Genomic DNA, 25,698 nt, shown 5'->3' with positions numbered 1-25,698 from the left:
TAATGCCGGTGAAATGAGTCCGGGATCCAACACCGAAAGTTACCCAGCATTTGTTCATATTGGGTTGAGGGAAAACCCCAGAAAAAACCTCAACCAGGTAACGTGCCCCGACCGGGAATCGAACCCGGGCCACCTGGTTTCGCGGCCAGACGTGCTAACCGTTACTCCACAGGTGTGGACCCTGGTTAGTTTCAGGTGTGGACCCTGGTTAGTTTCAGTACCAATCTTTCTTTACCCACTCTATCCAACACAGCTTCGTTTCTTACTTTGTCCATTTCACACGCTCCATCCTTCTCCATAGCCACATTTCAAAGGTTTCTATTCGCTTCTCTTCACTTCGCCGTAATGTCCATATTTCTGTCCCATACAATACTACACTCCACACAAAGCAATACTCTAGTCTCTTCCTTAGTTCTTTCTCCAGTGGTCCGCAGAAGATGCTCCTTTTTCTATTAAAAGCTTCATTCGCCATTGCTATTCTCCTTTTGATTTCATGGCAACAGCTCAGGTTCCAGCTTATAGTACACCCCAAGTATTTGAAGCTGTCCACTTGCTCTACTGCCTCGTTTAGAATTCGCAAGTTTATCCTGTGTATTTTTCTTCCTATGACCATGGTCTTCGTCTTATTGCATTTATCTTCATTCCATACTGATCACAACTGTCATTTAGCTCCAGTAGCATATCCCTTAGTATCATGTCCTCTTCTGCTAACAACGCCAATCAGCAACAAATCTTATATATTTTATTCTTCTTCCTCCTGCTATCACTCCTCCTATGTTCTGAAAACAGTTCTTGACTAAATCCTCCAAGTAGATGTTGAACAGAGTAGGTGATAAGGGGCATCCTTGATGTACTCCTCTCCCTATTTCACTTCCTTCTGACATTTCTTCTCCTATCATAACCTTCATTCGTTCCCTGTATTATGAAAAAAGTTTTGTCGATGAAATAAAAAAGAAACGTTCTAACAGAAAATTAGAAAACTGATATTCGGAATAAGATAGGATTTTATGACAGAAGATGTAGTTACACAACAAGAGGTATCCACAGTTTTTCATACTCACCCAATTAGACCCCCTATTTCTCTGTCAACTGTAAGTAGAATAAAAACAAAATTCAGAGAACATGAATACGTATGCCTGAGGCATAATAAGATCATTTTGTGTTAAAGATATCTTTCTTTGTTAATTTTCATCAATAAAACTGCTTCTGTAATACAGGGACTAATAAAATAAATCTAAAATAAATTTTTACCATACTAATCATAACCATAATGCTTGTGTGCGAAACAAATCCAGTATTAGGGTAGGCCAGAGTAATTGTAAACAGGGGGTAATTGTAAACAAATGCTGTGAGAAATACAAAACTGTCAATATAAAAATTTTAATTCGGAGAATATTTAAATTAACATGTTGGCTAGCTTACAAAGCAGTTTGGCGCCAAATAGGAGTAACTGCTTAGTTGTGAACGAATGTTTTGTAAGAGTCTACAAAAAAAAGCTGAGAAAAAATTTTGTTTCACCTCCATTTTTGGCATTGTAAGTAAACGTACAATGCTATTTTTTAAGAATATGTTGTTTTTATGAGTAATGTGTAGTAGTTAATACAATGGTTTTGAGATCTCCCATAACCTCAGTTCATTAAATTATGACGTGTTTACATTTGCCCCATAGATTTAATTGCTTGGGGTATTTGTAAACACGTTTCACTATTATCACCTTTAAATCGAGAAAATTTCGTTCCGGCACTGGGAATCGAACCCGGGACCTCTCAGATCTGCGCGCTGAGCTCTCTTTCCAACTGAGCTATGCCGGGACACGATTCACGGTGCCGGTTGAACTCTTTTCACTGTAATTTATGTTTTATTATGGTTACATTTCGTACTTTTCAGTAATCAAAGAGACCCCCACCCAACTACACTGTAGAGGATTTAGAGAGGGTTGTCACAGATGTGAAAAATGGTAACTACAGTTATCGTGAAGCTCAGGAGAGGTCCTTTATCCGCCATATATCATAGGTTAAAGGGATGGAATGTACCAAAATTGGAGTTGGAAAGAATACAGCTCTTTCTTCTGAAACAGAACAAAAAATGGTCAGTTTCTTATAGCACGTGCGAAAATTGGTGTTTACAATTACCTCCCTCTCAAAGGGTAAATGTAAACAGGTGGGGTAAATGTAAACTAGCAATTAAATGATGAAAAAAAGACAACCTTGTTATTTTAAACCCATTTTCAGGGAAAAGAAAGATCTAGAAAGAACACAATTTTTCTTTGTCATGTTTAACTTTATTGAGGGTTATGTAATGTTGAAATATATTTGAAATCAGTGAAAAGTGTTTACAGTTACCCTTGTCTACTCTATATAAAAAAATATCTCCTAAATAAACTACATTCAAATCGGATTATTCATTTTGGGACACACTGTTAGTTAACTTTGTAGCAATCTATGAGTTCATACAACTGTGTCTCAATCGTTTCTACTTTTAGATTGTGTACAATTATAGCTGGAAAACGAATACTGGTGAAGGGAAATGGGTATATTCTCTAACTACTCAGAAGAGAAGTCTAATAATAACCAGATGATGCTGGGTGCGTTCAGAAATTGTCAACACAAAGAGAGTCTCTGTCACTATCACTAATACCATCTTGCTATTCGTGTCTATATATACACGCGCAAACGTTTAAACCATAGTAACATTCCTTACATTACAATTTAACCCACGTAGATTTCCTGTCTCTTCTCTAACTGCCACTTAACTGAGGTAGAAGTGCCATTGTGTAGATTTAAACATGCTATTATGAAACTTAAATTGTGTTCAGTGTTCTGAGAGCTACGAAAATAATTATAGATTTTTTTTATAGGATAAGATAAAAAAAGTAACACAAGATTTAATATACAAATTGTTTCTATAGTATAATACATAAATGCATCTCTATACAGGATGGACGTGATTGAAGGGTGGTAATAGAATACATTAAAATTAATAAAAAGAACCTATTATGCGTTTTGCGTTATAGAGCCTTCGGTCCACTACGTTTCGTTCACTTTTTTGTCCACTGACACATTTTCCATTTCATGATTCGTCCATTAAGTGTTTTCCACTGACCGTTTAGTCCATTTTCATGCTTCGTCCATTATGTTTTCGTTCACTGACTATTTCGTCCAATAGAGTCCGTATAGGTCAATTTCTGTCAGATGCGTTTCAAATTCATTGTGGGCTAAAGGAAGGAGATGCACTATCAACTTTACTTTTTAACTTTACTCTACAGTATGCCATTAGGAAAGTCCAAGATAACAGAGAGGGTTTGGAATTGAACGGGTTACATCAGATTCTTGTCTATGCGGATGACGTGAATATGTTAGGAGAAAATCCACAAAAGATTAGCGAAAACACGGGAATTTTACTTGAAACAAGTAACGAGATAGGTTTGGAAGTAAATCCCGAAAAGACAAAGTATATGATTATGTCTCGTGACCAGAATATTGTACGAAATGGAAATATAAAAATTGGAAATTTATCCTTTGAAGAGGTGGAAAAATTCAAATACCTGGGAGCAACAGTAACAAATATAAATGATACTCGGGAGGAAATTAAACACAGAATAAATATGGGAAATGCTTGTTATTATTCGGTTGAGAAGTTTTTATCATCCAGTCTGCTGTCAAAAAATGTGAAAGTTAAAATTTATAAAATAGTTATATTACCGGTTGTTCTGTATGGTTATGAAACTTGGACTTTGAGAGAGGAACAGAGATTAAGGGTGTTTGATAATAGAGTTCTTAGGAAAATATTTGGGGCTAAGAGGGATGAAGTTACAGGAGAATGGAGAAAGTTACACAACACAGAACTGCATGCATTGTATTCTGCACCTGATATAATTAGGAATATTAAATCCAGACGTTTGAGATGGGTAGGGCATGTAGCACGTATGGGAGAATCCAGAAATGCATATAGAGTGTTAGTAGGGAGACCGGAGGGAAATAGACCTTTGGGAAGGTCGAGACGTAGATGGGAGGATAATATTAAAATGGATTTGAGGGAGGTGGGATATGATGATCGAGAGTGGATTAATCTTGCACAGGATAGGCACTGATGGAGGGCGTATGTGAGGGCGGCAATGAACCTTCGGGTTCCTTAAAAGCCATTTGTAAGTAAGTAAGTAAGTAAATACACTGCTCCTTAAATTGGCTGAGCATTGTTGTTGTTTAGTCAACTGTCCGAAGACAGGTCTGAACCTCACAAGTGATACCAATAGGGCACAATTTATGAGGCAACTAGGCCAGGAGATAATGGGGTAAGTTGGCCAGTTCCTTTCACTGGGAATTAAATCAATGGCTTTCCCAAAACACGACATATAATGTTTCATATAAAACAATTTTTATTTCGAAGAGGAAACAAAAACGAGCAAAATTGCATTAATGTATTTTTTGAAGTAGTACCTCTAAGAATAATACTATGAAATTAATGACATTACTTAGGTTCAACCTGTATAATAATCTGCTCTCTGGATATAACGCTTTCATCTATACTGTGTATTCTTATTCACCGAAATCTTACGAGCCTTATCTGTTCTTCCAAGATGAAACACCCTTTCAAAAATCATATTCTTTTTAATTTTATCTACAATATGGTGGTTGTTCTTGTAGACTATATTTTATAGTATTAACCATAAATAACTGCCGCACACAGTAAGATCTGGAGAACCAATGGGCCATAAACAAAACAAAAGAAGTCCTGCCATCAAAGAGCTTCCTTATGAATTCCAAAGAATCCCAGGAAGTGTATGCTTTAGCAGAATTTTGTTGAAAATATGCATACCGTATCTCACTTTTCTGTATCTTTAAGTAATATGGGCCGAATTATTTTCCACTAATTTCACCATTTTCAAGTTCTTTTAAATTAATTCTGACTTGAATCTCTCGTATCTAATATTTTTTTTTTTATTTATTTACAGGATGAACTGCCAGATGAACAAATCCAGCGTGAGTATTCTGTTACTTTAAAATGTGCTGGTAAAAAAGATAAGACAAAATAGTTTTCTGGGAGGAGCCAAGATGAGTTTTCTTTCACTCTGTCCTAATATACGTACTCACACATCATGGAGGGATGAAATGACTAGTATCATCTTATGAATTTGCAGTCGCAGAATTATTATACTTAATGAGTAAAATAAAGTAGCCTGTTTCCGTTACATAGGCCTATTTGGATTTTGCTTCCTGTTGTCAAGATACGCAGTTTTCGCTAAAAATGGGTGATTTTGTATAGCGTTATAACAGTAAGTTCACGGGACCAGGAATAAATTCCCTTACGAACAGGTTTCCGTTCATTGCAGGTTCCTTTATAGACAGGTTTTCTAGAGTTATATGTTAATAATTTTACAAAAGTAAATTAATTATAAAATAATAATTTGAAAATAGCAGTCATTGACAAACAAAGAACAATCAATGATACTGAAAATATAATTATTATTTCGCATTTATAGTGTTGAAGAAGGCTTTTGATGCCTTCGATCGTGAGAAGAATGGATTTATCTCTACTGACATGGTGGGCACCATTCTAGAGATGTTGGGCCATCCCCTAGATGACGACATGCTGGAGGAGATCATCTCGGAAGTGGATGCTGACGGTGTGTTCCTACAATCAATGTTTACTTTCTTCATTTCGCTTACGTCGTCGTACGTTAATATAATCAGTGTTATGAATACGATGCTTAGAGTGTTTAAATATTTTAAATATCTGCTTATGATTCTTTATTGTTATTTATTCATATTCAAATATCTCCTTACATAGAGTTCATCTAAAATTATTTTTAGAATTCCCTGATATTTCCCTGTTTTTAGATGCAAAGTCTTTTCTCTCATAAACTTATAAAAAATTGTTCAATTTTCAATGAGTGTGAATGTACTTTTTATTGAATGTTCTGCATAACAAGCCTTGCAAGCGGTATGAAATAACGACAAAAATAACCACGTACTATTCACTACATACAAAGGAATAGTAAGTGTCGCACTCCTGAATTCGTCTGAGGACAGTAATGTCCAATATTGATTGTAGAGAAAAAGCTGTTTTGGTTCCCGTGACTATAATGATGGGCATGTACTTTCGCAATAAGAAGTCCCTGTACATTTTAGTCGTCAGATGACACATCATATAAATCTCACTTTTCGCGAACGATGGATCGGTCTTGGTGGTCACATGCATTGGCCATCAAGTTCCCCAGATCTTTAGATAGATTTGTTTGTAACGGTGAATGAAAGGCAAAGTGTACAGAAACAAACACAAATTACTATTTGGCCACTCGCATTGTGAATCGTGCCGCCTTAACGAAAGAACAAGACGACCTCAGAAGAGCAAAACTGCTGATGTTAAAGAGCGGAAAAGTGCACTACACTGTTGAAATGAATGGATACCATGTAAATAAGCAATAACTGTAATCATTAATTCATACTGCTTTCTTGCCATGTGTAACGTTTGTTATACGTAACATTCAAATAGCTGTATCTCCACAGCTATTGAGAATTGGACATAAGCTTATATGAACATTTTTACTCAGAATATTCCAAACTATAAACTCCTAAAATATTTAGTATACCTCCTAAATTACTCTGCATACTTTTACGGTACTTTATTAGATATCAGTGTACTTTTCTAAAGCGATTGTTGACTTACTTCATTTTGTGCAGGTTCTGGCGAACTGGAGTTTCAGGAATTCGTAACTCTGGCTGCCAGGTTCCTGGTTGAAGAGGATGCTGAAGCCATGCAGCAGGAGCTCAAAGAGGCCTTCCGGTTGTACGACAAAGAGGGTGCGTGTTCGACATAATGAATTTTACAGATTTTATTCCACAATAGGAAACATGATAGGATTTTGAATAGGCTATATCTATTTTTAAAAAACCTTCTTTACTCAGTTCACTGATTGGCACAATCATGATGTTTTTATCCTCTTCAAATAAAATTCATAATTTTCTTAGAAATCAGTCATTTTCTGCTTCCATCGTGTCAATATCGCTCTCGCAGTTCCTTCTTGTAAGTCCTGTTTGAGAACTACATTCGTAAAAATAGTATGATGGTGCTAAATCTGACGAATATGTTCGATGACAGAATAGTTCAATCCGACGGTCTTGCAATGTCACTTGAGCTGCGAACAATATTTTTTTTTGGATCATGGCATCTTGAGCTTCAGTCCTTCCTGCAGTAATATTCAGAATTACTGATAACGACATCGTGCATTTAAAAAATAAACCGTAACAATTTCTTTTGAATTCCAAAGAAACCAAAGCCATGATTTTTTCGGCTGATATTTGAGCTTCAATAGACTTCTGGGTAAGAGAGAAATGCTTCGGACCAGTTGATTGGTTTTTTGTTTCCATATCGGAGTGGTGAAGTCCTGCTTCGTCTGTAGTAATATATATTCAAAAATGTATTTCACATTTCTGAGAAATTAACAATCCAAAAGCCGCAGTTCATTCTTTCCTGCTTATTTTAGATATTCTAAGCTTCAGGGAACAACTATTGTAGAATAAAATAGTATACACGAAAAAATATCGCCGTAGAATGTTTTTCTCCTCACTAGATTTGAGGGTAACTTGTGAATTGAACGCCACATAAAAACTGAACTTCTTCCCTCATTTTCCTTGTTTTATTTGTGTTTCCCTCGTTCTCCTTGCATTCCCCTTGTTCTCCTTCGTTCCTTTATTCTCCTCGTTATCCTTATATTTCCACTGTTCTCTTTGGGCTCCTCTTGTTCTCCCTATATTTCTCTTACTGTCTCTATCTTCCTCCTCTTCACCTTATGTTGCGCTTTTTCTCCTTGTATTACTCTTGTTCTCTTTGTATTCTCCTTGTTCTCCTTGCATTGCACTCCTTCTCCTTTTATTTCCTTTGCTCTCCTTGTCGTCATCTTTTTCTTCTTGTATTTGCATTGCACCCCTTATATTCCACTTCTCCTCCTCCATTATTCGCAATGATTATATTTAATAATTTCCTTGGTTTATTTTTTATGTTTTTACTACAAGTCACATAACATTAACTCATTCCCTTTGTACAACTTGTATTCCACCTTTTCTCCTAGTCTTCGTCTTCTTCTTCTTCTTTTCTTTCCCTTATTCTCTTTTTTCCTTGCCTTCCGCTTTCCTCTTTGTATTCCCTTTTTCCTCCATTACACCAGTTGTCCTCATCTTTTTGTTCACCTTGTTCTCCTCTTTTTCTCTTTGTCTTCCCCTTTTTTCTTGCACTCTCCCTGTTCTCCATATCTTCATTTTCTGCTTGCATTCTGCTTGCTCTCTTGGTATTCCCTTGTTTCATTACTCCCACCAACCACAAGTAATCGTACGTCATCATACCAAAGCTCTGCACCTGTCCAAAAGTGACGGCACCCACAAGCAATTTTACGTTAAGATATGCAATAGGCCTGTAGTAAATTTCTACACATGCCAACAGGTGAGTGCACCCACATGAAAATATGTAGCATAGTAAAATTATGCATCTGTCGATTTTTTTATAGACAATAGAAAAAGTTTACAGAGAAGAATAAAATACTGTTGCTCATTAAATCTATTACCATCTGTGGTTGTCCTACCCTCGTATTAAGAGCAGGAGAAAGATATATTTGAATTCTTCTTTACTTCCCTAACTTAATATTTAGCATATAAATTAATTAATCGCTTTACAATGAGGATTCTGAGAATGAGAGAATTAATATAATAAATTTATAATATTATCTCCTAGGCAACGGTTACATCACCACAACAGTTCTGCGTGAAATTCTGAAGGAGTTGGATGACAAACTTACAAATGAAGATCTGGACGCCATGATTGAAGAAATCGATTCTGACGGTTCCGGCACCGTTGACTTTGATGGTAAGGACTAAATGTGATTTAGAGTAAATTTTAACTGAATTTCATATTAGAATAAAATTAGGTTAATTTTATATTCATTAATAATCTGAAATAATGAACGAGTATAAATGTTTATTTTGATGTACCGAAGTACATATGATATTTCCATGCAGATATTCTGCTTTCTCAGATGATGAGAGAGAGATGGAACGGAGAAAAATTCTCTCCGGCGCCGGGATTTGAACCCGGGTTTTCAGCTCTCCGTGCTGATGCTTTAACCACTAAGCCACGCCGGATACAATCCCGACACCGTTGAGAATCGTCTCAGATTAAGCTCCATCTCTTGGGTTCCCTCTGGTGGCCACCCTCTGCACTACGTCATAGATGTCTATGCACGCAGGACCGAAGTCCATACATGTGTAGAGGTGCACTCAGATGAGTGACTGGTTGGCCGGGGTCCGACGGTATGGGCGCCGTCTTTAAATCACAAAGTGATTTATTACGCATATCATATTTATTTTGATGTACCGAAGTACATATGATATTTCCATGCAGATATTCTGCTTTCTCAGATGATGGCTTGGCTTAGTGGTTAAAGCATCAGCACGGAGAGCTGAAAACCCGGGTTCAAATCCCGGCGCCGGAGAGAATTTTTCTCCGTTCCATCTCTCTCTCATCATCTGAGAAAGCAGAATATCTGCATGGAAATATCATATGTACTTCGGTACATCAAAATAAATATGATATGCGTAATAAATCACTTTGTGATTTAAAGACGGCGCCCATACCGTCGGACCCCGGCCAACCAGTCACTCATCTGAGTGCACCTCTACACATGTATGGACTTCGGTCCTGCGTGCATAGACATCTATGACGTAGTGCAGAGGGTGGCCACCAGAGGGAACCCAAGAGATGGAGCTTAATCTGAGACGATTCTCAACGGTGTCGGGATTGTATCCGGCGTGGCTTAGTGGTTAAAGCATCAGCACGGAGAGCTGAAAACCCGGGTTCAAATCCCGGCGCCGGAGAGAATTTTTCTCCGTTCCATCTCTCTCTCATCATCTGAGTATAAATGTGATTACTGTTATGAAGCGGAATATACATATATATATATATATATATATATATATATATAACTAGAATGACACTAATAATGTTCTCATTTGAAAGAGGTGATGATGATGATGATGATGATGATGATGATGACGATGATGATTAGAGAGTAATATTTTATGATATTGTATAATTACGAAGATACATTATGGTAAATTATGGTTATATTTTCAAAACTTCATTTCTGGCTACTCATTGAACAAATACATCAAGGGACAAATTGGATCGGTGTCGGTTAGCGTTCCCGAGTAGCTCAGTGGTAGAGCGTTGGTACGTTAAACCAAAGGTCCCGGGTTCGATACCCGGCTCCGGAACAATTTTTCCCTCGAAATTATTCAAATCAACTTTACAGGGAGTTATACCTGAAATCTTGATTTGCAAAATACATTATAATTTACACATTCGATTAATACTTATTGCCTGTGTTGAGACTTTTGACAACTTTAACGCTAGACTGCTGTCGTACTTAATTTTGACGTAAAATGGGTTAACAACTGATTCTCACTACCTTTCCCTCCAAGCGAACGCCTCCTTCTTCTAGCTATGCCTCCATCAGTAGTTACAGCAGGTTGCAACTTACCCACTCAGCCAAATTATTGTAAGATATATTTCGAAGTGTACGCCAGATTTACGTATCAATAGTAAGAACAGAAATTTTTCTTGTCAGTGCAGTTTATTTATTTTTAAAAGTATGTTTTATCTTACAAAGTAACACTGGATAAAAACTTATGTAATGATTCCAACAATATTATGCAAACTATAGTTGAAAGTTCAGATTATGGTGCTGAAGACAATGTAGAGTTCGATGATGAAGTTTGTTACAATGACAGGGATTCAGAATACATACCGGGATGAAGTTGCAGCTGAAGGAGAAAAATTAATGGAAGATACAGTAGGAGAGATTGAGAATAATAAAATTGTAGAAAACAAACGAATGGAGAAAGAAAAAGAAGCAAGAAAACAGGTAACGGGACACTCATCAGTCATCACGTATTCAGCTACCGAAGGAAATAAAAAGAAAGTATACAAAATTCAACCAAAACACCTGCAGTTGAAGCTCAAGAGAATTCATATGCTGAAAATCCAGTCGTAAAACTTCAATCCTATTTTGAAGACAAATTTACCAGAATTTTCCTAAGGGAGAAAGTTCTTTTTTTCCTGCCTGGGCATTTTTCGCGTAACTTTATTATTAAATCAAATGTACTTGATTAGTTACACATAGCAGCACGGTAACGCTCGCCACAATATTTTAAAATTATTAAACATGCTTGTAGATAGATGCATTCTAGGGCTACCGCTAGTACCAAGATTCGTAAAAATCTGTTGATTTTAATGTAAACAAAATGTTATGTTTTATTTAACGACGCTCGCAACTGCAGAGGTTATATCAGCGTCGCCGGATGTGCCGGAATTTTGTCCCGCAGGAGTTATTTTACATGCCAGTAAATCTACTGACACACTTAAATGCCATCGACCTAGCCCGGGATCGAACCCGAAACCTTGGGCATAGAAGGCCAGCGCTATACCAACTCGCCAACCAGGTCGACAATGTAAACAAAATTACTTAAACAAAAAATAAATCAAGTAAATGTATCTGTAGAAAGCAATAAAATAGTATTTTGAAATATTTCCTTGTAGTTAGATTTATATGTTTTTTTTTTCTTTTCTGTAAATTTATTTTGATAGAGATAGATTTATAAACAAAAACAAACAACAAAAATGAAGATAATAAATAAAAATTATATTCAGAAATATTTTCTGTTAGGTCTATATAATTTTATATTTCATGTAAGTTTATTTTAATTGAAATAAAAATTTGAAATAAAATTGAGATCTAAGCAAATAAAGCTAAAAAAGAATAAATTGAAATTGTATTCCGAAACGAATATAGGCTCAAAAACAGATTTTTCGTCAATTACGTCATTTTTGCGTATCGATAGCAATAAAGTACTACCCAGTGACGATAGCATTAGGCCTATAGGATTTTAAATAATGAATTACAAAAGAAACATATTCATAATCCATCATTCAAAAGTATATAAATATTGTATATAAACACCAAAATAAAACTAATATAAAGAGTTAGACATCAGATAATGATGATTAAATCATAAAATCAGAGATGTGTCTCATCACAAATATTATTCAATACTTAATTTATATTATTTCCACACCCATAGAAAATTGGACTCATATTTATATAAACATTTTTACTTAAAATAGTACATGCTATTATCTCCTAATATATTTACTATTTCTTCTTAATTACTCCGCAGAGCAGTGGGGACGAAAACTCGAATGACAGTGATTACAGGTGCGAGACAGTCTATGAAGTAAAGAGACGGAGGAGAGGAAGTTGGCATGAAAACTAAAATCAGTGGTGGTTCATGCGTATTGAGTTTATTAGCCCCACAGTTAAAATTGCAAAGTTTGTTGTATCCGTAATATCACTATTGTCATCAAGAGCCAAATGTACAAATTTTCTTGCTTTTGATTTAATATCGCTCAAGAAATCAGAAATTTCCTGAACTCTTCTCTGGATACTTGGTCGAGAAATGCGCACGTCTTCTTAATTTACAACTTCTTTTGAATAAATTACTTCAGCCACTTTAATCATTACACTTTTGAGAAATTTTCCTTCATTCAAAGACTTAAGAGTAAAAGGTATTTCCCACGCCACTTGATAGTTGGCTTCCTTATATTTATTTATGTCGTCTTTCTCTTCCTGAAGAATAGTCTATTTAAAGCTAATTTATGTTCATATATTTTAATGGTTCGTTCCATTCCTAAAATAGTAGGCATACGTACTTAATATAGAATCAGTTTTTCTATAAAAATATTGTTATTACTATTATTATTATTACTATTATTATTATTATTACTATTATTATTATTATTATTATTATTATTATTATTATTATTCCTTACAAAGTCCCCCGCCGTGGCGTCGTGGCCTAAGGCATCCTGCCTGGGACTCGCGTTACGGAATGCGCGCTGATTTGAGTACTCAGAGGGGAAGAAATTTTCTCATGAAATTTCGGCCAGTGTATGGGACCGGTGCCCACCCAGCATCGTGATGCATTTGGAAAGCTACGACAGGTAGCGAAATCCGGTTACGCTAACTAGCTTTAATGGTTGGGGGGCTCATCGTGCTAACCACATCGTGTACCTCCGTTCTGGTTGGATGATCTTCCACCTCTGCTTTGGCATGTTGCCATGAGGTCAGCAGCCGGCTGGTCCGTCTTTGTCCTTCGTGGGCTGTAGCGCCACGGATTATTATTATTATTATTATTATTATTATTATTATTATTATTACTTACAAATGATTTTCAGAGAATCCGGAGGTTCATTTCCGCCCTCACATAAGCCCGCCATCGGTCCCTATCCTAAGCAAGTTTAATCTAGTCCCTACCATCTTATCCCACATCCCTCAAATCCATTTTAATATCATCCTCCCATCTACGTGCCGTCCTACCCAAAGGTCCTTTCCTCTCAGATCTTCCAACTAATACTATATGCGTTTCTGGATTCACCCATACGTGCTACATGCCCTGCCCATCTCAAACGTCTGGGTTTAATGTTCCTAATTATGTCAGGTGAAGAATAAAATGCGTGCAGTTCTGCGTTGCGTAACTTTCTCCATTCTCCTGTAACTTCATCCCTCTTAGCTCCAAATATTTTTCTAAGCACCTTATTCCCAAACACCCTTAAACTTTTTTCCTCAAAGTGAGAGATCAAGCTTCACAACCATCCAGAAGAAGCGGTAATAAAACTGTTTTATAAATTCTAACTTTCAGTTTTTTTTTTGACAGCAGACTAGATGACAAAAACTTCTCAACCGAATAATAACAGCCATTTCCCATATTTATTCTTTGTTTAATTTCCTCCCTGGTGTCATTTATATTTCTTACTTCGAAATTTTCCACTATTTCAAATAATAAATTTTCAATTTTTGTATTTCCAATTCGGTTATTATTATTATTATTATTATTATTATTATTATTATTATTATTATTATTATTATTATTATTATTAAAAGAAATGGTAGATAAAATCAGTAATAGTTACCCTTATGCAAAGATTAAAGAGCTTAAAATTGAGATGTAGCTTATAAATTTATCCTACAATGGAAGAGATGTGAAGAAAAAATATCAATATGCATGGACATACAAAAGAATTTATAGTGGCACTTACGGATCAATAATGATGATGATGATAATAATAATAATAATAATAATAATAATAATAATAATAATAATAATAATAATAATAATTACAATATCACTTCAACGTGGAGATGATAGTCGTGAGCTAATTGCGGGTAATTCGCACATTATGTATGAAAATTGGTAGGTCTGTAATTTAACCACAAACTGATGATAATAAACCTACAGCAGCGACCTGCTTCCGACACGGCTCATATTCTGGCTACACATTACGTACTTTCTTTCTATAAGATCCTAAATTGAAATGTATAAATATTTCTATTCATTTTGATGGCAATACAATTCAAATGTTGGAAAATGTACCCCATTCCTCTTCTTGTATATACTCGTAAATTTACTTCATGTAGTTTGAAACAAGCTTAATTTGATAGTCTATCTTTACTCACATAGCTCCTTAGGAAGTATAAACATTGCAAACAATGGGCTATTCGTGCATAAGTGTTTAGTAGTTGTCGAAGAGGAGAGGGAAGAAGAAGAAGAAGAATAAACATTACAACGTTTAAAATGTGTATGTGCTTGTCTTTAACACATCGATAACAGATTCAACTGCTGTACAATACAACTGTTACAGATATATTTTTAACTAGATCAGTCAGACTAAAACAAAACACAATAAAAGATGTCTATAAATACAGGAATAGAATACTTCAAATAGATTCTGTGTTTCAAATTTACTATTCTTTCTTCTTTTGTTTTACTACTATAAATCGGAGCTTCACCAGCTGTTGTGTTATAAGATCTGCCTCACCATTTCGTTATGGTTTTCCTCGCCAAGATTTCCATCGTCGGTTTGTTTGTAGATTTCCATAGTTACAGGTTTGTTTTGGCAATGTGCCGCTCTAATACTAGGAACAGCAGAGCTATAGTAAGGAAGGTTTTGTTTCACCTTTCCCGATATTAATTTTAAATCTGGGTGATCGAAGCGCGTCAAAGGAGAGCCAAGAACATGGCACAGCTGTGAGCTCTGTACGTGACTAGAACAATACGAAAGGTGTGAAATTAAGATTCTAAATTTCAGACACAATTAGGGTGACCAGATGAAGTTTCTGAAAATCAGGACACATAAATATAAAGCATGGCATTTTGAAAAAAATCTAACAACATGTTAAATTTATATTCATTATCTCAGAAGACTAATAATAATAATAATAATAATAATAATAATAATAATAATAATAATAATAATAATAATAAATAGTAATACTAATTTTACCCAATATTCATTTGAGAAGATTAACTCCATACGCACTATTACCTTTACTTTTTCACTTTGCTCTATAGTACGCCATTAGAAAAGTACAGGATAACAGAGAGGGTTTGGAATTGAACGGGTTACATCAGCTGCTTGTCTATGCGGATGACGTGAAATTGTTACGAGAAAAACCACAAAGGATTAGAGAAAATACGGGAATTTTACTTGAAGCATGTAAAGAAATAGGTTTGGAAGTAAATCCCGAAAAGACAAAGTATATGATTATGTCTCGTGACCAGAATATCGTACGAAATGGAGATATAAAAATTGGAAATTTATCCTTTGAAGAGGTGGAAAAATTCAAAAACCTGGAAGCAACGGTAATAAATATAAATGATAATCGGGAGGAAATTAAACACAGAATAAATATGGCAATTGCCTGTTATTATTCGGTGAGAAGCTTTTATCATCCAGTCCGCTGTCAAAAAATCTGAAAGTTAGAATTTATAAGACAGTTATATTACCGGTTGTTCTTTATGGTTGTGAAACTTGGACTCTCGCTTTGAGAGAGGAACAGAGATTAAGGGTATTTGAGAATAAGGTGCTTAGGAAAATATTTGGAGCTAAGAGCGATGAAGAGTGTTTGAGAAGGGTGTTTGAGAGTAAGATGCTTAGGAAAATATTTGGAGCTAAGAGGGATGAAGTTACAGGAGAATGAAGAAAGTTACACAACGTGGAACTGCACGCATTGTATTCTTCACCTGACATAATAAAGGAACATTAAATCCAGACGTTTGAGATGGACAGGGCATGTAGCACGTATGGGCGAATCCAGAAAGGCATATAGAGTGTTAGTTGGGAGGCTAGGGGGAAAAATAATTTTGGGTAAGCCGAGACGTAGACGGGAAGATAATGTTAAAATGGATTTGAGGGAGGAGGGATATGATGGTAGAGACTGGATTAATCTTGCTCAGGATAGGGACCAATGGGGGGCTTATGTGAGGGCGGCAATGAACCTCCGAGTTCCTTAAAATCCAGTAAGTAAATAATAATAATAATAATAATAATAATAATAATAATAATAATAATAATAATAATAATAATAATAATAATAACGACAAATAACACTCTACAAAAGCATCTCAACACACAAACATAAAGAAATACACACAGGTGTATAGAAACTCAAATTCAACACTTGCAACAACTTCTACGTAGGATAGACAGGCAGATCATTTCAAACACGTTATAAAGAACACATCATGGTCATAACAAAATTACAAAACACTTCCACATATTCAGACACATCATAAATGCTAACCACACCTACAGCGATATAAACACAGACATGAAAATTCTACATATTCAACCAAAAAGCCAGAAGCTAAACTGCTAGAATAATACGAAATATATTATATACATACAAAAATGCATCCAAACGAAATTCTCAACAGACAACTCAATTTCAAAACACATACTTTTTGACTCCACATTACACTACACAAAGACACACCCCCACAGCAAACGCAAACAAAAGGCGCCAACACCAGCACGAACCAGTTCTGAAGATGGCCCATAACAGGCTGAAACTAGCCAACCAGGTACTATAATATTTAACACGCGAAAGGTATATCATACATATTCCGAAATAATGTAGTGTTAAAAGTTGTGTAATCAAGATGTACAAAAATAATAGGTAACAATATATGTTAAAGATATCTATTATTATTCATCATAAAATCAAAATATTTTTTACATTTTCACAAAGAGTACATTTCCTTAAGTAAAGGCAGGTTCACAATAAACCGGGAACGGAAATGACGACAACGACAACGGAAATAATGTTAAATTAAATGTATTTAAATGTGAGCATTCACAATAGTTAATTGTTAGGCCTACATCGCACTAATTTACAACTTTTCTGCTTTCAGAGTTCATGGAAGTCATGACCGGAGAATAAATGGGACAGAATCCTGGGATTCTGTTATGAAATACGAAGCTGAAAGCACTATATACGGTTGTACATATTTACTTGAAGAATTTTAATGCTTTTTAAAATAAGTTTCTGTCGTATTTTTTTTCGCAAACTCTGAGAAATATTGAATATCAAGCACTGTATATATACGTATCATTATAGAGTGTAGCTCAACAAAGAAATGTGATATTTCTGTAACATAACTCCAGTATTATTCACCATGTGTATTAAAGATATCTCATTCTCAAGCTATTATTTTATATTACAACAAGTTCCTATAACAGGCTTCCTTCCATCCCCGCGTCATTGAGTTTGTAAGGGAGGGGATTTGTATTCAGTGTCTGTCTTGAGGTGCGTACACACTTAGCGAACGAACAACGAACGAATGATGAAGCAAAATTTCGTTGTTCGTTCGCTGTTTGGAGCAACGTACAAATCATCAGCAAATTGTCAGAAAACATTCACATTCGCTGATTATCCGCAATAAATATAATTATAGCAAGTGCAGCCGTTGTTATTATAGGCAGTTCAACAAAAAGAAAGTTAAAAAACAAAAGGCGAAGGTGGCAGACGCCATCTACGAAAGTCGCAATCAATATAGAGACACTGATTTGCTTCATGATTTGTGTCGAATAGAATCGGGACAGTTTCACAACTTCTGTCGCATTTCAGAAACAGACTTAGAAATATGTATTACTGTGCAAAATAGGACCAAACGTTTCCAAGAAAGACACAGGCTGGCGAGAAGCAATACCTATTGAGGAAAGACTAGCATTAACACTTCGATATCTCGCTACAAGAAATTCGTATACAAGTATAATGCATTTATTCAAAGTGTCGAAACAACTAATTACCAGGATTGTTCCAGAAGTATGTACAGCTATAATTGAGGAACTGGAAGATTTTATTAAGGTACGACTGCAAGACAGGGGGAGTTTTAGTATACGAATACCTCACTGACAATAATTATCTTAAAATACTAAAAAGAGAGATTTGTCTGTGTTTGTCGAATGCGCATCATGCTTACGAAAAGACACTTTCAGTGCCATTAATTTATTTTGTGTGCACAAGGTTGCAATTTTGTTTTTCTGGGCTTGAATTTGTCCAAAAGGAACGACATATGTTTTATACGCGAACCAAATTGACTCGTACACTTCATCACTCCCCATTCCAGATCTTTTTGTGGACTTCTGTCTTTCCCTCCGGAATGATGACAGTAGGGATTCAATTTTCAATTTTCTTTTTGACTTCTGCTTCCTACAATAAACAACAAACACGTATCCACTGAAAATAAATAAACAAAAATAATTTTAAAATTTTGCACGTGTTTGACTATCCTATCTTGCAGCTGAACATCTTTCCAATAGGTTCCCAAACATCATGTTTTCTTACTTTATTGTGGTAAGTAGGATGCTTGGGATTCCATGAAGTTTCCTGCTCCCTATATGCATTAATAAGATTTAAAACAGCGTCTTCCGTCCACTCCAGTTTCGACATCCTGTTGGTGAAATTGAACTATGCGCTGCGTTCTGCTACGAACTACAAGCTAGTGGCAAATTCCGTCCACAACGAATACCAACTTCCTTTGATGTACCGACAAGCGACGGATCACATCCGAAGGCAAACCAAACGACCGGTTTGCCTTTGCTGCGACGTATACACGTTCCGATTTCAATCAGCGAATGCATTCGTTTATCGTTCGTTCGCTAAGTGTGTATGGACCTTTATGTCATTGCGTACGGGCCACAGATACGTCATTCAACGCCGGTGGACTATGGAACCAACGCTTTCCACCCCTCTCTCGCTAGTTCTGCATCCCTGTCCTATAACATTGGATTTCCACAAAGAAGGTAGGAATTCATAGCTTATCGATACAATTGCAATTTATGATCATAAAAGATTATGTTGTGAAGATGCTCTCCTGTCATTCCCATAATTTCAACGACTCTTTATCATTTTTAGTTCTATCGCCGGTTGTAGTGGAAAACTGCCTCCTCACATTATCTCAGGGAAAAAATCTAAGAAACCTTACAGAGAACATTCTACAGAGCGTTTGCTTTGGGTCTATGTCGAGAGAAAAACTTAAACGGAAAATGCTTTGGTCCAAAGCAAATTTGGATATCATATTAACAACGAACATAACACAGTAGCCTACACATAATCTGAAGCAGCATATTATGAAAACAGAATGACTGATAGAACATTAATTCTTAACCCGAAATACCGGTCTGCCAGGCCAGTATAGCATTTTGTTACTTGAATATTTGCAACACTGCTTAATATTATGTATTATCCTTTGAGCTGTTTTCTTTAGTTCTTCTCTAGGCGTGCTTAGTGTGGTTGCGATCTAAGTAAGTTTAGTGCATTGTTGTCGCTGTTTCTTAATAATAATAATAATAATAATAATAATAATAATAATAATAATAATAATAAAACTAATAATTATTATTATTTATTAATTAATTAATTTCTTTCTTTCTTTATTTATGTAACTTTCTCCATTCTCCTGTAACTTCATCCCTCTGAGCCCGAAATATTTTCCTAAGCACTTCATTCTCAAATACCCTTAATCTATGTTCCTCTCTCAAAGGCCACTCAAACGATGGCACGAGACCGTAACAGGCCACCAGGCCTAATACATATGATGATGATGACGATGATGATGATGATGATGATGATGATGATGATGATGATGATGATGATGATGATAGATTGTAAAATATGTTTATTGATAAAAATGAATTATATGAATTAAAAGTGTATAAATTACGGATGGGAACAATAATGAAATATTTCCGGTCTCTTGGACCGATCTTTTTGTAGTGTGATTTTAATAGCCGTATATATTTCGGGTTGAGTGTTAAAACTACGTCTTAACATTATTGTGTCTTGAGACCAACGATGTCTTACTGTAATCTGCAAATAAAACTGATACATTTTATTGTAATCTACACGCAAATGATCATGGAATTCAATTACGATATACCTATTTTCATAACAAAGTCTTGAGAACTCTAACCTATACGTACTTGATTTATTACATGACGTAGCAAATCGTTTGCATTGCATCACTGGGTCTGTGCAAAATCCCCAACAGCTGGGATGCATTCAACAATTGGCGCCGTCACATGTTCCGTGACACAATGTTTCTGGCACTTCGCTCGCACGGCCTATGCGTTATTATAAATTACAACTTCAAAGAAAACTCCGGAAGTAATAAAAAGCAACACAAGGGTTTATTTTTGTATTGTGTCTATTTTAAACCTTCGCTCCTCTTAGAGCTAGTGCTCATGGCAGCGTTTAACTACTGGTACTTTCCTGCTTCAATGACAAGAAATTTAGAGCTCTAACACAAAAGCTTAAATCTCAAAAGTTTTACGATATGTAATAAACTGTTTGTGCAGAAACGTCTTTTTCAACAAAAGCAAGAACGCAAAAATAGACCCTTGGTTTATATCGAGACACAGTTACAATGTGTGATCAACTTTGAAATAAATCCTCTTTTTTATTGCTAAGAGTTATTTTTACTTTTAGATTTATGTTATTAATTATTTAAATTTTATACAGTGAAATAAAAAGTATTTCCACATATTTATTGACAAATACTCTCCAGAAATGAATACGTGTTGTCGGCAGATACTTCGCTACGAAACATTAATTCTGAAATTTCATCCATGACTGCACACCTATCCTACTCTGATAACATCTCGCTCACGACTGACTGCAGGCGGGAAGAACGCCGCACTTTCACAGAGGAGAATACCGGCGATTGTATGGGACTCCGGCCGCCTACAGGCCAAGCCATGCTTCGGGAATTTTAAACTGAACGTTCTTGTAAAACTTTCGGAAGTGAAATAAATAGACTGAAGTGGCCACAATACGATTTACCAAAACATGTTTCAATAACACAATCAAATTTTTAGTTGATTGTTTAACGAAGCCGTAACTGCGAGATTATTCAATGTCAGTCCAAATGGTAGATGAGATCGAGCAATCGCCATGGATTACCGGATATTAGTCTTACACATGGAGAAATCCTCGTAAATAACTGAACAAGATATTAAATACAATCTTGATTTGAAACCATGTCCGAGCGGAGGTTCTACCTTTGAGATACGCCTTTGGTCAAAATCGTTTCAAAAAAAGATTCTGAATGAGAAATTAGCCTACATCACCATACATAAAAAGAACATTGAGGGAAGTATTACAATTTGTTGCACAGGATTACACGGTGCCTATTTCACATAGCGGAGCTATTATCCACTGTTACTTATTTTATATTAAGCTCTCAGAAATACAGCGTGAAGATCTCTGTTGCAAAACAAAGAAAACGACAGCTAGCAAGGAACCTCTCCGTTGCAAATTGGAATTTCAAGGAATGATTATAAAGGAAGGGATGAAGGTTAATTATTTAGGAACAGAAATACTCAGCAACGGTGCACTCAGTATGAGGTACAACATCAATCTAACAAAACTGCAAAGAATGTCAGTATGTCTACGAGATACAATATAAGAAAACGAACACCTGAGACAAGAAACTAAAGTCAGAACTTCGAAATTTTAAGACCACATTTAATTTATGTGCTTGAAACGGATTCAGACAACTAGAACTAGAGGCGACTGAAATTCACGTCCTGAGAAGAAAAAAAAAATTTTATAAAATAAGAAATAAATGTACCTAGAGCAGAATGAAATTAAACCAACTGGAGATGGTTCACCTTACAAAAGAAGGAATGGAGTCAATGCATAAGCACAATGACAGCCAACTGAATTACGAAATTCGTAAGAAATAACTCATCAGAAGAAAATAGTCCAGGAAGACCCAGCTCGATTATTTTAGAATCTCACTCATTAGAAACAGACTAAAAGTGTGAAGAAAATTTCAGGAGAAGAGGAGGACGTAATTCATGAAAAGTGAAGTTAAGTGACCATGTTTAAAGTGGTTAAAATTTTGGGAAACTTTTCGTTGCAGCAATGTTAAAGATACGATGTCAATAAATATATAAATACTATGGGGATAAGATTATAAAATTTTTAAGTTCTTTAATAACATTTTATATCTCCAACAAATCAGTACCATTAAACTAATCTAGTGCGAGTTATTGCTAGTATTTACAAATACATTCCTCGAAAAAAAGAGACAAGGTATTTGAGGAAGTCCCTATGATTGCGTGTAACGTCTATACAGAAATTATGGTAAATAATTACAATTATCTGTAGATTTAAGTGTGTCTAATAAACGGACATAAATAAGCTGTGAATAACAGTCAATCGTTCAATAGTAATAATAATAATAATAATAATAATAATAATAATAATAATAATAATAATAATAATAATCAAACTCCTGTATCTCCTCATGAGGAGCATAGGGCATTTACAAAGTGCCTCCATCGGACCCTATTTGTAGCCAACTTCTTCACTTCGCTCCATGTTTTCCCCTCCCTAGCAATTTCCTCCAAAACTGTTCTCTTCCATGTATTTTTTGTTCTACTACCCTGGGGGTTCCAATCTAAAGCCATTCTTTCTACTGTTCCATCTTCTTTCCTGATTGTGTGTCCTAACCAATTCCACTTTCGTCTTTTGATTTCTATTGTGATTTCATTCTGATTTGTTATCTTCCATAATTCTGTGGTTTGTGATTATATCTGGCCATCTAATTTGTAAGATTCTTCGTAAACATCTATTAACAAATGTTTGCAGTTTATTTTGTATAATTTTACTTGTTTTCCATGTCTCCCAACCATATAATAAGACTGATTTCATATTACTGTTAAAGATTTTAATTAATAATAATAATAATAATAATAATAATAATAATAATAATAATAATAATAATAATAATGCAAAATAAAATGTATTATTAAGACGAAAAGGTAAGCAACTCTTTGGACGCACAATATTAACTGGTCTACTGTAAACAGTGTTGCTAACTGAAGAGTACGAAAAGTCGCCGAACAGTAATTAAAAAATATCTAGGTTCCTTACTATCAATAGAGAAAATTTTATTTTTGTCCCTAGAGGGTAATAAAAATTCGAAAAATACCTATTCAAGCAATAGAAATTTAAAAGAAACTATCGCCGAAAAACAGTTAAAAGTCGCTAAATTGGCAACAATGCATATAGGCACTTGAGGATATGCCGTGAAGGTAATTGTTATTGTTACTTATCCACAGTGCTATAGTTGGAAAAGAAATTATTGGAACTCCCAATTTCAGAAGCCCCCAGAATTGCTTCGTAAGCCGTTTCCTTTATCGCCTTTCGCTTCCTGCGCTGTACCCCTTCCTGTTTGCAACCATGACTACACATATGGAAGAGCATTAAATTCTTGGAGAGAGGGACTAACACATCTGATGAAAATTAAGTCTGGACGCATTTTGCCCTGCTTTTAAGTGGAAATTAAGTTTTGAATAAAAATATAAAAGAACGAAGATTGAGGAAGAAATAAATTTAGTAAATTTAACTGCAACACATTTTGGATTTGTTTTTTTTTTATAATCGTTCACTGTTGAGTAGGCCTATGCACTGAGTGATTTTTCTTAGCAAAAGCAACTGTATGCCATGCTTCTGACCTTGCGTCCCCGCTAATTCGAAAGATCTGCAACCTGCCATGCTCATGCATAATGAAATGGTACGAAACAAAGTAAATGTTAATACCAGATATTGAAAAACGATAGGCCTATTGATATACTTGTAATGTTGCATATAAACATCAGGAGTAATGCTACATAAACAAAAAGTTTAATTATTTTTTAATTTCATCCACTTGACTATAATGATTTATGAGTCTATGCCCCTTCCCTATTCCGCGACAATTAGAGTACATCCTAACTCTAAACTATTGGTAATAATCTGCAGTGCTTGAGAAAAGTGACATAAGTCAGTTTCCACAAACCTTTTTTGATAATTTATTGACGGGAACATCTGCTCGCTTGGAAAAAAAATACACAAGTATTTCTCACATTACAATAATTCATACTGAAAAAAAAAAAACAAATCGACATAAACCAGTGTAAGTGGTCAATAAATTATCAAAAAAGGTTTGTGGAAACTGACTTATGTCACTTTTCCCGAGCACTGCAGTTAATCAGAAAATTATTTTAAAATCATTCTCATTCGATATTCACTTCTTTAAAATCACTCCTACTAAGTGAGCAAACCACCGACGTAGCTCAGTTGGCTAAGAAGCTTGCCTACCAATCAGGAGTTGCGCTAGGGCGCGGGTTCGATTCTCGCTTCGGCTGATTACTTGGTTGAATTTTTTCCGAGGTTTTCCCCAACCGTAAAGAAGAGTCAGGTAATCCATGGCGAATCCTCGAACTTATCTCGTTATCACCAATTCCATCGGCACTAAATAACCTCGTATTTGATACATCGTCATTAAATTACCACGTGAAAGAAAACAGTGAGCACATCGCATATTGTACGATTTATTTGTAGCTCAGTAATAACAAATTATACATGTTATATTACAGTGTGTTTGTTTTACTGTCCATGTTTGGCAACGAAATTCTTAACACAAAATGTGAAAAAGTCTCTCGTCTTATTGCGAACTGTGGGGAAAGGAGTTTCAGAGTGTTCAGCAAGTTCTTAGATGCGTAGACGGTGACAGAAGGAATTCGAGCAGAAAAAAAAATTCTCACCAGGACTATCTCTAGAGGTGAGTAAAATAAAATTTCCGTATTGTTCTTTCTTATTAATTTAATTTACTTGGTTAATTAACGACGCTGTATCAACTACGAGGTTATTTAGCGTCGATGGAACTGGTGATATTGAGATGATATTTGGCGAGATGAGGCTGAGGATTCGCCATAGATTACCTGACATTTGCCTAACGATTGGGAAAAACCTCGGGAAAACCCAACCAGGTAATCAGCCCGAGCGCAACTCCGGAATGGCAGGCAAACGCCTTAACCGACAGAGCTACGCCGGTGGCTCTTCTTTGTTATGATCACGATATTGGCGTTATATAGAAATAATGTTCTTTTCACTTTATAGGAGTCCTCCTTTTCACTTTCGAAATCTGGCAACCCTGAATCCTCGTAAGCGTGAGGACGGAAAAGTACAAAGTTTATGGTCCTAGAAAAATGATGATGAAACCTCATGTGAGTTTTATTTGCGGCTCTTTCCGATAAAACCAACTACGAAATCAAAATAAATCTTAGACAGGCGTAGAACAGAACTTTCACAAATCTGAATGTACAGAAGTTCTTTGTGTAATTAAGTCTACGGTTTTCTTTGTCTTATTAATTCGTTCAGTACTGAATTATATTCTTTTTAAGCTTGTTAAATTGTTCTGTGTCAGGCAAATCGCCAACGCAGCACGCAGTACAGTGGTAAAAGGGGCTATGTCGCAC

The 25,698-nt window shown here is 35.5% G+C and overlaps 1 protein-coding gene and 2 non-coding genes across 3 annotated transcripts in view; 2 read left to right on the top strand and 1 right to left on the bottom strand.

Annotated features, from left to right (window-relative positions):
• LOC138694982 (troponin C, isoallergen Bla g 6.0101-like) overlaps positions 1 to 25,698 on the top strand; it is a 77,870-nt gene that overhangs the window by 1,002 nt on the left and 51,170 nt on the right. Inside the window, exons 2-5 of the mRNA XM_069819220.1 lie at positions 4,952 to 4,979; positions 5,480 to 5,623; positions 6,681 to 6,800; positions 8,725 to 8,832. Of these exons, the coding sequence (XP_069675321.1) occupies positions 4,952 to 4,979; positions 5,480 to 5,623; positions 6,681 to 6,800; positions 8,725 to 8,832 (400 nt within the window). The remainder of the gene's footprint in view (positions 1 to 4,951; positions 4,980 to 5,479; positions 5,624 to 6,680; positions 6,801 to 8,724; positions 8,833 to 25,698) is intronic.
• On the bottom strand, positions 9,060 to 9,131 carry TRNAS-GGA (transfer RNA serine (anticodon GGA)). Its single transcript has one exon. It is a non-coding gene; the product is annotated as a tRNA-Ser (tRNA).
• TRNAS-GGA (transfer RNA serine (anticodon GGA)) lies at positions 9,792 to 9,863 on the top strand. The gene has a single exon. It is a non-coding gene; the product is annotated as a tRNA-Ser (tRNA).

This window comes from Periplaneta americana, chromosome 1 (assembly GCF_040183065.1).
Source record: "Periplaneta americana isolate PAMFEO1 chromosome 1, P.americana_PAMFEO1_priV1, whole genome shotgun sequence".
In the NCBI taxonomy this organism is placed as follows: domain Eukaryota; kingdom Metazoa; phylum Arthropoda; class Insecta; order Blattodea; family Blattidae; genus Periplaneta; species Periplaneta americana.
The sequence above is the reverse complement of the archived record's forward strand: the minus strand, read 5'-3'. Positions and strand labels throughout refer to the sequence as shown.